This window comes from Haemorhous mexicanus, chromosome Z (genome assembly GCF_027477595.1).
Source record: "Haemorhous mexicanus isolate bHaeMex1 chromosome Z, bHaeMex1.pri, whole genome shotgun sequence".
Lineage (NCBI taxonomy): Eukaryota > Metazoa > Chordata > Aves > Passeriformes > Fringillidae > Haemorhous > Haemorhous mexicanus.
In genome coordinates this window covers 22,120,864-22,135,107 of record NC_082381.1, presented here as the reverse complement: position 1 = coordinate 22,135,107, position 14,244 = coordinate 22,120,864, and the positions used below count along the sequence as shown (strand labels likewise).

General features: G+C 44.5%; 1 protein-coding gene across 1 annotated transcript; it reads left to right on the top strand.

Moving 5' to 3' along the window:
- The first annotated feature begins 497 nt into the window (after positions 1 to 497).
- Positions 498 to 13,039, top strand: LOC132322458 (RNA polymerase II elongation factor ELL2-like). The gene is given in 8 exon segments (XM_059836946.1): positions 498 to 626; positions 4,243 to 4,440; positions 6,498 to 6,622; positions 7,012 to 7,102; positions 7,482 to 7,539; positions 10,583 to 10,649; positions 12,146 to 12,317; positions 12,941 to 13,039. Coding segments are annotated over 8 exon segments (939 nt in total).
- The last annotated feature ends 1,205 nt before the right edge of the window (positions 13,040 to 14,244 follow it).

Genomic DNA, 14,244 nt, shown 5'->3' with positions numbered 1-14,244 from the left:
TTCTTCTTAGTGAGAGGTTTCTCGAGTGGGTGGCCATGGTCTGTCCCTGCTGGAATGGCCTTTTACTGTGCCACAGCTGATTCAGCACAGGTGCTGCGTTGGCTTTATCAGTTTGTTCCTTTTCTTGAGGGTTTGTCCAAATGTCCTTGTGCCCATAAATTCTGCAATCTTTGTGTCCACCATCAGAGGTACATCCTTCTTCCCAAACCTTGCTAACCTGCCCTGTGTCTGAGCTCACTGAAGCCTGTCAAGCCCTCCACCTCATCGAGGCAATTCAGCCAAGAAGTAACCTGCCTTTCCAAGGCCTAGCCATCAATTCTAGCTTGTTGGCTACTTCTGCTTTCATGGGAATCATCTCCCTTCTTGTTGATGAGCCTTGAAAGCCACAATGGCCGAACACCCAGGAACATATTTTCCTAAGAAATATTTTCCATTTTGCAGATTTTTCAGCAGGATCAGTTGCTGTGTGGGAGCAGAAGCACCTGAGGCAGAGCGGGATGGCGGAGCTGCGGGCCTGGGCACGATGCAGTGAGTTCCGCAGGGCCCCGATCCGCACTGCGTCCCGCAGGGCCCCCACCACCACTGCCATGCCTGTCAGGGTGACCCAGAGGTCCCAGGCCAAGCAGGTGAGGGGCAGGTGTCGGGCTCTGTGGGTTGGCAGCGGGTGGGGCTTGGCCATGGTGTTGGTGTCAGGTGCTGTTGACCTCGCGGGACCTGTTGGGCAGGGCTGGGGCCCCACTGGTACTCCAGGGGCCCCTTTGAGGCAGCTGCCAGGGGGGAAGTGATTCACAGGGATGACATGGAGGAGGTGTCCATGGAAGTGGGAGGTTCTCTGAAAGAAGTGGCTCTCAGGGATGACCCTGAGGAAGGGCCAGTGGAAGTGGGAGGTTGCCCTCACGAATGGAAGTGGGGCTGTTATGTTTGCCCAATTATCCCTTTATTAAAAAAAACAAACAAAAGTTAAAGTAGCAATGATTTTAATTGAATAGCTTATGATATAAAAAATCAGATACAATTTGGTTAAAATAAGGAGTAATTTGGTTCCAGTAACAGTGCATAAGCAGAAAGAGATAACCGCCGTGTACGGAGCCAAAAGGTCCCTCGACCTTCGGCACTTCATGTAGGAGCGTGCCACGCGAAAATTCCCCTTTTTGTCTAATCTGTCGGAGCCATCTCCTCCCATTTTTGATTCATCACACATCTATCTCCGCCCTACCACCACCCTTAAGTGTGCATGCTTCGCCATTTTTAGGTGGTGTTCGGTGGTCATCTGGATGAAGGCCCTTCTTCTTCGTCACTGTCCCTTAATTCACCTTTGGGTGACACACGCGCACTGAGCTAGTATAATACGAGACGAGCTAATATAGTATGTGCCAAAACTAACATAATACCATGTTCCAAGCATCAAAGCAATAATTCCTATATGATCAACATATCCTTGAAACCTAACCAGTTTTTCCTTCTTTTCTGGTAATTTTTAGTAACTGTTATCACCTGCTCCTTCCTACTTAAAACATCTGCAGGAAAGGGGGGGTTGGAACCCCTCCTCTCCCTTCTGTCTTTACAATTTTAACTATTTTATTATTCCTACATATTAATTACTTTATCAATATAGATTATTGTTTCAATTTTGCCAGCACAAATCATACCTATTTATCACAGTGCTCAGGGACGACACGGAGAAGGTGTCTGTGAAAGTCACATGATCTCTGTGCTTTGACACAGGAAATTCATGCTCTGGACTTGGCTTCTGGCTAAAATGCATGGACTTCACATGGTTCCATGTTTGTGTTACATTCACGGAACATGTCAGGATAAAGGAAACTCCCTACAATTATTTGTTAGTATTAGGAGTAGCCATGCCTTTATTCCTGGCTGTGATTCATAGTGGAGAACTCCAGCCACATGCACACCATTTCAAAGCATTTCTATTTATTGATCCACTATTAGTAAATAAAGAAATTAATCTTCATTGGTACTAACTTACAGAATACCTTCCACTAAGTACTATTCCATCTTCTATGGGGTAGTTATGTCTCCCTTCTCATGGTAACTAGTCCACAATTTTCAGTCCATTCCTCATAGCTTTTTCAATTTTATCTCAGCCAATTTTGCCTTCAGAATGAAACAATTGGATGGCAGTATTTGTTTTTGTTAAAAAATATAGCTAGGCTGATAAACATTTTAGTGATTTTTAACCTCCACTGGAACGTGACACATTCTGTACTAAGTTATGAGATCAGCCAAGCAACCTAAATTTTGTCACATCTGACTAACTTAGGATGAACTAATTCCATTTTACATCTATGGAAATAATAGCTTTTGGAGCTGAGGAAAAGAGAAAGGCTTTTCATGCATGTTGAGAATTGAAATTCAGATTGTGCAGGTGAAATTTGTCTTGGAGCTGAGTCCATGATGTGCTTCCCTAGGGCCTAATAAATCCCAGTCTCAGGTGCTGCCCCGACTTTCAGACCTTTTTGTGAGCCTCTCTGGTTTGTTAGCTGAGCATTGGCCAGGTCAATTGTACTCAGGCACTTGATTCCAAGGGAATATAAAAATTCCCTTGTGCCTAGAAATTCCAGCAATTGGGAAAGGGTGGCTTACTACTTGAAGGCTTGGCTGCATTAGAGGCTGCGTGAAGGTTGCTCTCTCCGGGCGCTTTTGAGGCCGGCTGCTTTCAGAGGGAGAGCTGTGTCAAAGCAGCCCTTTTTGGTGATGTGACAGCAAAGCTTTGCCAATGCAGCTCTTGTTTAAAATGAAGGGCCTAGTTAAACAGCAGGGATGGAGAGTAGGCTGAAGTTTTTTACAGAAAATTTCTATTTCCTTTTAGCCAAATGCCAGTGAGGCGTCACACAGTGGAAGTGTGCAGGATGTCAAATTGTGTAATGCACTTGGAGGTATGGTTGCCTTTCGCATTTTGCTCCATGACTGTAAGATTTTCAACTTGGTAATTCCTTTTTGCAGCGTATTCATGGGACAGGGGATCTCTTGTGTTCAGAGCTCTGAGCTGGAGGTGGTTTGCCCTCAGGTCAGCCTTGCAGTCTCTTGTCCCTGCATTCAGCCACATGTTTCTTAGCCCCTGAGAAAGACTGCTAGTCCTTCCTTGTGCCCATACTGCTTCATGGACTGGAATTTGGAGCATGGAGGTCAAGGTTTGGACCACCTTATGCATCTAAATTTACTGCCTTGGTAGCTGAGGTTTTGGTTTTGGAGTACCTGGGCCCTGCCATTATCCATTAAATTTCATTGGGAAGTTGAAAGAAAATGACCTTGAGGAAGTCGCATAGAGAATTTCATAAGGTCAATAAGGAAAACCATGCTTGATTTAACTATTTGTCTTGTTCATTAATAAGTTTGCCGTAATTCTGCATTGAGTTCTTCTCAAGAATATTTAAAGGAAGATATTGCTATCATCTTGCCCACAGATTCCATCATTTCCCACAAAGCACAATGTGCTTATGTGCTGCCATTTGTATTAATCTTTTCTCAGTGCTGTTTCCGCAAGGAGCCTGGCTCCAGGCAGACATGAGGTGCACATTCCCCTTCCAGGCACTCAGTGGTGCTGCCTGCAGCAGGGAGCTGAGCCAGGTACAGCCGGCTGCCCTGAGAAAAACAGGCTCTCACCTGGCTGTGGCTGCAGTCACCTGCCTGCAGGGACATCCCTGGCCCTGCAAGTGCAGCTCTTGCTCTGCCTGAGCCTAGTGCAGAGCATTTTAAGGCAGCATCATGGTGGCTTTTTGGAGAGACAAAACTCACCTTCTGAATTTCTCATTGGAGACATTCTGTTTCACATGTGAATGAGGATTTTTGTGATTCTTGAGGGTGGTCTACATAGATCCTAAGGGAATATTTAACATTGAATACCTGGGCTCTGAGGACTGGCATTAGAGCATCAGTTGTGGAACTTGGTGGCAATTTTGCTTTGGGTTGGCACAGAGAAACTCAGGTGAGACAGGTCTGCTTGCTGGTGTAGGGTACACGGTGCCTTTGCAACATGCTCCATACAGTACCAGTTAGGGACTGGGCTTTGTCACAGAATCAGAGAATATGGGAGTTCTAAGGGATCCACAAGGATATGCAAGTGCAGCTCTGTCTCCAAGAATATCCATCATCATTTAAAATCAACTCTTTTACCTTCTCCCAACTTCCCCTTTGACACTTCTTTTTCTCTTTTCCTTTCCTTTGGGAAAACAAGGAGATGTGAGAAGAGCCAAACCAAACATTTCATGTCCTGCCCCTGAGGACAAGGGAACAAAGCCCATGAAGCCTGCAGAGAATGAACAGAATGCTTGCAGTGCTGTTTATCGGCGACCCTACAGGGACAGGGTGATTCATTTACTTGCTCTGAGGACTTACAAGAAGCCAGAGTTGCTTGCTCGCTTGCAGAGAGATGGAGTCATGCAAAAGGACAAGGGCACCCTTGGAAAGATCCTTCAGCAGGTGAGTAGGTGGAGTTTGTGTCAGCAATTTTTCTACCACAATATTCTTTTGTCTCTAATAGTCACTTGCTCCTGCACTGTTTAAATTAGATACTAATGAGTATTTTAGGAAATGCTCCCTGTTAAGTTTTTTCATCAACTTCATCCAGAGGTCTCAAGCTGCAAGTCCATGTGACAAAAAGGAAGAAAACGTCAAAACTTTTTGGGCAATGTTGCTTTGCTAGAATGGCTGGCAATGAGGAACACTTTGTCATGTTGTTGCTCCACACGCCTTATTCCATTCTCTTTCTTTTCCCTGCTCTGTTTAACTGCTTCATGGAGGAATTTCACAAGGGTTCCTTGATGGTGTGAAGTGGTTTGTCATGGCCCTTAAAATTTCCTGGGCGAAGTTCCAGAGCAGTGCAGTTCAGGAACTGCAGAGGCCAGTATTTGATTTGAACAGCGTTGGTGGCCTCTCAATGGTACTTGGCTTCTCTGGGACCTGTGGGGATTGCCTTCCAGGGAAGGGTGTTCCAGGCCAATCCTCCGTGATAAAGATGGTAGCCAAACTTTGAGCAGAGGTTTTCTTTGCTGTCACATCAATTAAATCTCCATCTTCCTTGCAACTCTTTTCTTCAGTAACTTCTCCTGTGCTCCACTGAATTCCACTGGTATTTCCTTATTCCAGCCAGCAACAGGATGCACACGCATTGAAAGATGCAGTGGTTCTTTCCTTCTTTTTTCAATATCCCCTGTTCCCTAGGCTGTTGCTGAATGATGCATGCATTATTATATCAAGTAGGAACATTTCCTCTTTAGCTAGGAAAACAGCGTCTTGGCTCCTGGTCAAGGGAGAAAAACTCACTACAGTTTCACTTGCTCCCACAGGGACTTTTAAGACCTCATTCCCTGAACCTGTGAAGTTTGTTGCTGGGTTTGCCCAGGGCAGTGGCAGGGCTTTTTTCACCCTGAAGACATTCACAATATAATGCTCTGCCCTCCCGGCTGGAATTGCCCATTGAGATTTCAAGTTAAATATAAACTTTCAAAGCTCAGCTCCTTAGAAGGCAAAGGATGAATGCATTTTCTCCTGTTCCATTGCAAAGTGTGAGAAGATTTCCCTGGAGTCAATGTGCTGTATGAGGTGTAAACTGCCTCAAAGTCCTGGTTTGCATTCTGAAAGGGCTGTGTGAGCAGCCCTGCACCCTGAAATGCCTTGCTCAGGCTTTTGTGGACATCAGAGCAAGTGGGGGTTTATTTTGTACAAATTTCAAATGGGCAGCCTGAGCTTGCTGAGATCTGGTACACACACGATTGCTTCCCTTCCAACAAAACCTGAGTTCTGCTTCTAAGGAGTGAAATCCCTGATTTTGGTATCTTTGTCACTTTGACATTTCTTTTTCAGCTGTGGGCAGACAGGCATCAACACAGACCCAAATTATCAATGTTTATCCTGTTTTCCAGGACAAAAGAAAAGTCAAAGCCGTGACAGATGGTGGTGGTATGTTAGATGAGTTATTCAGTGTGTTGTAGGGGTCAAATAGGTGGAGATTTTCCCAATGGGATTTTCTGTGGAACTCTGAGCAGGTGTCAGGTGATGAAGTCCAAACCTGCACCTTAGATATCACTGGTCTTGAGGTCTTACTCCCTCATTTTACCTTTCCTGTAAACTTTGTGTTTGTCTTGAGGAAGATATGAACCTCATTTCTTTTCAAAGGAATACAGCAAAGCATATGCATGGCCTTCTCATGGCAGAACTTTGCTGCAATGAGCCCTGCCCTGCCGCATGAAGAGGGACTCTGGGCCTGACCCCCTCTCCTTACACATTGTCATACTAAATGTTGTTTTCAAAGGAACTCTTGCTGGATATGAATGGAGATACTTGGTTCTTTCCAATTGTTGAAACACTAATGGGGCTTAACACTGATGTGATAGAGGAATAATCAATCTCTGTACAAAAAAAGCATTGAGTAGTTGAAACTGGGTGCTCACAAGCAGCTGTTCAGGACCAGTCATATTTCTGTAGTTTGCATGCAGCAACCATACCAAAGATTTGTTTTCCTACATGTCCGCCTGTAGGTAGCCAAGTGGAATGCCAAGGATAATTCCTTCAGTCTGAAGGAACATCTGTTTCAAACACTTCAGCCTGATTGGCCTGGCTACACTGAAATAGACAGACAGAAGTTGAAGTTAATACTTTCTGGGTAAGTTCAATCTTTTGGAGAAAGGAAAAAACCAAAAATCCCTGGGAAATGAAGCCTAGATTCTGAGAATATGCTGAAGTAGGAGGGACCTGCCAGCATCCTGGCCCCGCACAGGACACCACGAGAATCACACCAGGTGCCCAAGAGTGTTGTCCAAAGACTTCTTGAAGCCTCCTGCAGTGACCGCTGGCCTGGGGAGCCTGTTGCAGTGCTCGAGCATCCTCTGGGGCAGAAGATTTTCTTGATGTCCTGCCTAAAGCTCCCTCAACTCTGCATCATGCTTTTTCCTTGAGTCCTGACACTGAAGGTCTGTTTTTCCTGGCAAGGAAAGAACTGTGGCAGTTGATATTTAGGCCTATGTAACATGAAATATCTGACCATCCCTACAGAAAATAATCTCCATCTCAGAACCTCACCAGCAGCAGCCAAGTGACATCTCCAGGGCCTTCTGAGAGAGATGCTCCAGCAAGACCTGCTCAGGTATTTTGTGCATTTTTGACATTCTGGACTGTATAGTAAATTGTAGCAGACTTGCTGGTGGTGTAAAAGTTTTGATGGGAATGTCCAGGCACTTCCCTTTTGGGGAAGCTTTTGATGGAACTCCCGAAGGGAGTGTCTTTCTCCCAAAGCATTTTAGCTGCAGACATGAAGTAGGACTTGCTAAGTGCTACACTGAGAAAGTAGGAATGAGACAGAGCCTGTATTTACATGCAGTACTTCCTGGTTGGAATGCTGTTTTTCCTTTAGAAAGATGTGTTTTCAACCTTTTGCCACTTCAGAAATGCTGTGCTTTCAGAAGAGGAGCCAAAGCTGACCCTGATCATAGTTTAATGAACAAATGATTTTGTTATTGTTGCAGAAACGGCCTCTGGCTTCTGACTTTACTAGTCCGGTGACGAGCAAGAAGAGGAGAATTGGTCACCAGCCCAGTCATGTCCAGCCAGCAGCTGGTGGCCTTTCTTTCTTCCTTCTGCCTTCCACATCTCTTATCCCTTTGGACATGTCTCCAAGTGCTGGCTCCGTTTCCCCCTGCACCCATGGGGTGCAACCAAGAGAGAAATTCCAGAGTTCCAGCATCCCAGCGCCTGCCAGGGAGCAGGAGGAGATCCCCAATTCAAATGGGAAGAAAGGTGAACTGGGGAGGCTGAAGCAGTGGCATCACTTGGATTTCGATGAAGGTATTAATGTGCTGGTTTTCCTGACTCCTGTCTGGATAACTGTGGTGTAAAGATTTGATTATTAAGAGAAATTTCTGCCCCAATTAAGGCGCAAGTGTGACCCTTTTCCAGAGCCAGTAGTAAAATTGTTATCAAACAGTAAATGCAAACAAGGGAGATAGAAAGAAATAAGGTAAGGGAGGCAGGATTAGGAGAAGAGAGAGACTTTAAGTAGGGAGATATCATCACCACATGGACTCTCTGTCATCCAGCTGGTCCTTCTTTACCTTTGATCTTCTCTGTGGTGGGGTTTCCTAAGTCTCTCTGGAGGTACCCTCTTTATACTGTTCAAGATTGGGGTATCCACAGGGTGGTCACAGCAGTCCCCACATCTTGGGCTAGAAGCCATGCAAGCAGTGATTTTCCTTACTCACAGACTCTACAGTGGAGTTTTTGTCTGGTTTCCTAATTTAAAACCTTCACCTCTGTGAGGCCAAGGCTTAGTGCTTTTCTTCATGCCATCTGTGCTTGTCTCAAATTCCTGTTGTGGTGGCTTATCTTATGGGAACATCCTTCTTTGACAGTGTTCTGAAACAGTTAATTGTGCTCTTGCACCTTGTGAAAAGGCAGCTTTGAAAGTGGACACTGGATACATGAAGGCACTGCTCCACGTGACTGCTGTACCTTTATGCCTGCTCTGTGGTCATGAAATATCAAAATGACTTTTTTTTCTGCCTTTGCATTAGGTTGTAACTCTTGGTTTAAAGGCAACAAGAGCAAAGCCCAGAACCTGTGCTGCTGGAACCTTCTCTAATACTACATTCATTTTGAGAAATTCTCCCTCTAAGTAGTGCAAAACCAATCAAACCCAGAGAAATGTGAAATAGATTGGTGTTGGGAGAAGCTGGTTAAAAGGAAGAGTCAGGCATGAGAAAGCCACGGGGAATGGATTTTTTTCTTTCCATCTGATTTCTTGTAAAATGACAAGTGTTGACTCATACAGCGCTTTTTCCATCAGCAGAGTTTCAAGACTGCAGGCTGAAGGCAGAAACCTGTAAGACCTTTATTGCAGACTAGTTTCCTGAAGCACGTTGATCCAATCTCAATGATTCCATGGTTCTTTATGGAACTCAGCCTTTTGATGGAAACTCCAAAAGCTACAAAACCTGGGCTGTGATTTCCCGGAGTTCTACTTTAAACTGCACTGGGAGTTCCTCTCCATGCTAGCTGCAGAATTTCTTTCATCAAAAGCTGTGGAAGTGGGGCAGATTGAAAACAGCACTGAAAAACTAAACAGAAATGCATAAAGAGCACTTGAGTTCTGATGACAGGGACACAGCCAGCAGGGCAGCTTCAGTTGCTTTGGTAAATCTGTGGGTTGTCTCTTTTGGAGGTTGACCTTGCAAATTCCAAGTTGGGTTTAGCCTGGAGGCAGGTTTGGAGTGTGCAGATGCCTCTTGCAAGTGATGGTGTGCTTGTAGAGACAGGTGCTTTGAGATGGTCTTTCCACATTTCTTCTGGACTTGCACACGGTACCTGCACACCTTGGGATGTCTTTGGAAGGATTTCTACTGGAATCTATAAACACATGAGCAGATTTCTTGAGGAGCCAGTTACCAAATTCTGCCCAGCTGGTGAAGGAAAAATCTGTTCTGTCTTTCAAGTTGGGGCTTAGGCTGAAGCTTTCATGTGGACTGAGCCTTCAGAGCAAATGCACTTTTGGAAATGTAATGTTCACAGCAAGCTGTTCTTCCAAGTTGTATTGCACATACTGTGACTACTGGTATTTCTGTCCCGTTTCATTACCACTGTTACACTTCTTTTTATACTTCTGCTGTACCATGTAATAATTCTAACACTAAAATCAACAAAAGCAAGCGGAACATCACACGACAGCTCTTTCCTCAAGAATTAAGGCTCACAGACCCTAAAGATTGTCATGAATGGCTGAGTTTTACCAAGATTACTTTGTGTAAACAAGGGAAATGAAAGCCCGTGAGGAATGTAAAGGATCATGTGGGTTTTTATGCTTGGCACAAAACCTGAAATAGAATGCAGAGAGGGATTATCATGATCTTGATTGTTCCTCCCTGTTTCTAGTTGACTTTTCCTTATGGCAGCTCTTTTTATTATCATCGTAATTCTTCAACATCTCTTTGGAAAGAGAGCTTTGAGGTTATGTGTGCAAGGCTTCCCAAATGCCTTTGCCAAGAGGCAAAGGGCAATTCACAAGTGCAGAGCTGTTTCCAACCCCATCTTGCCACGTTAGTGAGGAGCACCCGGTTTTGGCTGCAGGGTATTGGAGCCTTAGTGCCAGTAAGCCCTAGAGAATGGAAGTGGCTTTCCTGCTGGCAAGAGTGCAGGAAACTCTGCAATTGGCAGGGAAGTGGGGGTAAAAACACGGCATGAGAAGAACTTCAGCTTTCGTGTTTATTTCTTGTTAGAACCGCGATGTTGATCTCTCTCAAGCTCTTGTCTTTTGTAAAGCTGCATCTTTTCCTGTATGACTTGAATGGCTGTGCAGATGCCACCTCATACCTTCAAAGAAGAAAAGCTGAGCTGGGGCTAACACTGTGGGAATGCACAACCTGTAGAATAAAGCGGCCATTCCCTCTTTTTAAACTCCCAGACCGTATATTGCGGAGATGGTTGTGTGTGCCCTAGTATTAAATGTTGTTGCTCCTCCTAAATAATTTGCTGTGAGAAGAACGCACTGAAGGACTTTTCCAAGACTGTCCAATGGGGATCTTTTGGCTTTTAAAGAACATCTGATGAAGAGTGTCAAAATTCTGCTTCTCTGCAGGAACAAGAAAAGATACTTCCATTGCCTCCACATGCTCTGCAACAAGCAACCAACCAGACTACCTGAGGTGAGTAAAATAGCAATTAACCCTTGCCACTCTCAGTGGGGTGCAGTGTCAAGCTCTTCCCTGTGCTGAAAGGATGAATTTGAGCAGGTTTAGTTGGGCCTCCCAATCTCAGAGCAGAGATGAACACCGAGGAGGTCAGGCCCAGCCGGCCCCTCCCTTCCTGCAGTGCAGTTGTACAGGCTCAGCTGCAGCAGTGCTGCTGCATCCCCTCATCCGATTTGGGGTGCAGGAGGGGATGGAGAAGCGTGAGTGTGTGGTGAAACACTGGAAATTGCTCCCAGCTTGCGTCAGAGCAGTGCTGTTGGCAGGGGCAGCCAGGCCTCCTGCAGCTCTGGGGCTCTGGGGCAGCTGCAGCCTTTGGAGCAGGCGCGGCAGGGCCCTGGCTCACCTTGCTCCGGTGCCTCCCAAAATGTTGCAAGGCATCTGTAGTTTTCTTTTCAAAATTAACTTGCAGACTAGTCAAGTGTATCTGGCCTGGGATGCATCCCCAGCATGAGTTGTTTCTGGTCCTGGTACTGAATTTACCTTGTTAAAAATTTACTGTTTGTAAATATTAATCTCAGGGTGGTTTGAAGGATTTATTCTCATGTGAAAGGTGTTTTTGTCATCCAATAAGAACCAGCCCTTCAGGCCCAGAGCTGCAAAAGCATTGGTGGGAGACTGTTGGGAAGTGGCATCTATTATTCTCATTGCCACTTCATCGTGGATTTGTGTCATGAGCTTGATAAACCTCACACCTGTTGATTTGCGGGAGAAAGGAACGAAGAAGGTTTTGACTCCCATCGGTGGCTTTAGGCATTAATGAGTTTTGCCCCTTTTAGAAGCTGTTGTGGTTTGGGTATTTCTTGTTGTACTTTTAGACTTGTGTAGCGTTAGTTTTCGTGGCTGTACTTCAAATGCCTCAGTTCCATGGTCAGTGATGTAACTGCTGTCCGCTAGAAGAATCAAATATTATCATTTACTCTACTTTGCTGTTAGACAGACAAGAATGGAGCTCAAGGTCCAACTCTGTGCACTCTACTCCATGAATGCATTCCCTTACAAAAGTATTTTGCAGATGAAGTTTCACAATGAAATGGATCTTCATTAAGTTTTTCCTCCAGAGGAAGTGATTATAATTTAGCAATGTATCTCCTCTTCCTGAAGCTGCTGTGTTTCTTTGTCATTTGACATTTGAAATGAGGGCAAATCTTTTCTAAATATGCTCCACTTGCTCATGAACAAAATCTCTACAACGTAAGCTATTAATCACTAGAAATCTGTGCCATAGAAATGTGGCAGATTTCTAGAGTTACCTGACTACATTCTCTTGAAGCACCTGAGCTTGAAAGTAGAAACTGTCAGTCCCAGAGCAACTGCCTCAAAGCTTGGGTGTCTGTGTTGGACTTTACCCTGTGCTTGGTGTAAAATGACACATGTGTTTTATGGACTAGAAACATACTAGAATGTTCTCTTAGAGTTCACTCATGGAAAAATGGTCTCATTTTTTCCATTAGAAAATACGTAGCCATTGTCTCCTTGGAGCAACGCCAACGCTACAAGGATGACTTCAATGCAGAGTATGAGGAATACAGGAATTTACATTCTCAGATAGACAAGATCGTAAAGAAGTTCAGACAGTTTCAGGAGCAATGGAAGTCTCTGACTCCAGGCTCTGAAGCCTATCAGGTAAAGGAGGATAAAACCATGAAGATTGTGCTTCATCACAGCAGTGCTTTGGATTCCCTGGAGCCACTCAGTGAGACAAAGGGAACCTGCAGAATTGGCATTTATGCTCAGACATTGCTTGGGCTGAGTCTGATTTTTGCCAGACCCTGGCCAAAAGCCCCTGTTTGAGCTGTCTATGATGAAACAGAAAGGTCAGAGGTGTTCCAAGCAGAGTCTTAGAGTATTGGGCTCCTTCTGTTGCCTATTGAGAGGCTAAATTGCAGATCTTGGGTGATGCTGGGAGAGAGAGATTTGTTTTTACAAACCTCCCAGAAGAGGGGTGGTTGACCGAGTAAAATCTCTAGAGTCAAACTGAGTGTACATTTCACGTTTTACCAAAGTCTGCATTTTATAGTGCCAGTGAAACATTCTTCATGGTTTTTTTTAATTTTTCTTGAAGATGCTGCTTCATCGAATCCTAGCAGATTATCAGCAGTTACACCAGGTACGTGTGACACCAGAGCTGCAGGGCCATGGTAACTGCTGAGTCTGCCTCAGAGCTTCTTTAAAGCAAAGCACATCAGACTGTAGACACTGCAGAAACGTTTGCATGCCCTAATTTTCTTTTGCTTTCTCCTTCACAGGGTAGCCCCAGCTACACTGAAATGAGGAACAGGTGCCAGTACCTCCACAAAAAGCTGGCCCATATTCAGAGCCGCATTTTTGAATTTGACCAGCTGTGAGTGGAGTCCTGGCACCAGACATCTGCTTCAGCCTGGTGAAATCTATTAGTGACTCTGGATTTTTTATTTCAGCTAGAAGATGAGGGTGTTAAGATCATTTAAGATAGTATTGAACAGTAGGTTATGTTAGTACTGAGCAGTAGATTATTTCTTAAAAATATAGGATTAGTTCAAAGAAATTTAGTACGTTTAAGAAGTTGAAAGATGATAGGATTGAACGTTAACAATAAAGAAATCTCACTATTGGTAATTCTTCTCTCACTGTTGCTTGCATCATATTTGGTGTGGCTTTCTTCTGGTGAATTCTTTTCTACAAGTCTTCAGTTTGTCCACTGAAATAAATTTATCAGAAGAGGGTGGAAGCCCCCCACCTCTACTGTGGAGGTGTGCACATTTTAAGAAAAGATTGTGGCAGACGGAAATTCTTTGTGATAAGTATAGGGGTGGTGTTTGGCCTTTCTTGTTAATGCAAACTCTTTGCCTAAGTAGTCAAAGGCTTAGAAGTTTGGACAACCCCATCCCCAAATGATCTTGTTTTGGAAGGTTATAAAGGAGTGCACATGGGCCGCTCAAAGCTGTCAGCTGAAGCAGCTCTCAGGACTGCTTGGAAATCATGCCCTCACCTTGTCAGTGAGCCAAGGAATATCCAGATCTTTGCAAGAGTTCTGTAAAACACATGGACAAGTGTTGGAGGCAAAGTACTTCAATGGGTTTGAAAGAGAAATTGGGTTCAAGTATCCCTATGGAAATGCTGTCCATTTCTTTGCATTTTTAAAATTAGTCTGTCTCCACCAGCCTTTCTGGAGAGACTCAGATGTTGATTCCAGCATAGACCTATGGGGATTTTGAAATCAAGTGCTTTTCCTAAGTTTCCTGCCATGTATTTATTCAGCTGACATGGTAGAAGTGTTACCAGCAAGGCCCGCAACCTCCTTTTGAGGAATAATATGAAATTAAAGGAGGGAGGAAAATATTTGGGAACACTTAGAGGTGGCTGTGAATGCCTCTTTCTTTCTTGGACAGTATGCTACAAATTCCTGAATTGTCTCCATGCAATGATGAGCTCGTGTACCTGAGAGTTCTTGGGCTGCTTCCTGATTGAACAGTTGAGCCATCATTGCCCTTCTGTTCTCCCTCTAGTGAAGTTCAACAAAACGTCACCTCTTAAACCCAGAGACTTGGTCCATTTTTGCCAGAGTCAAGGG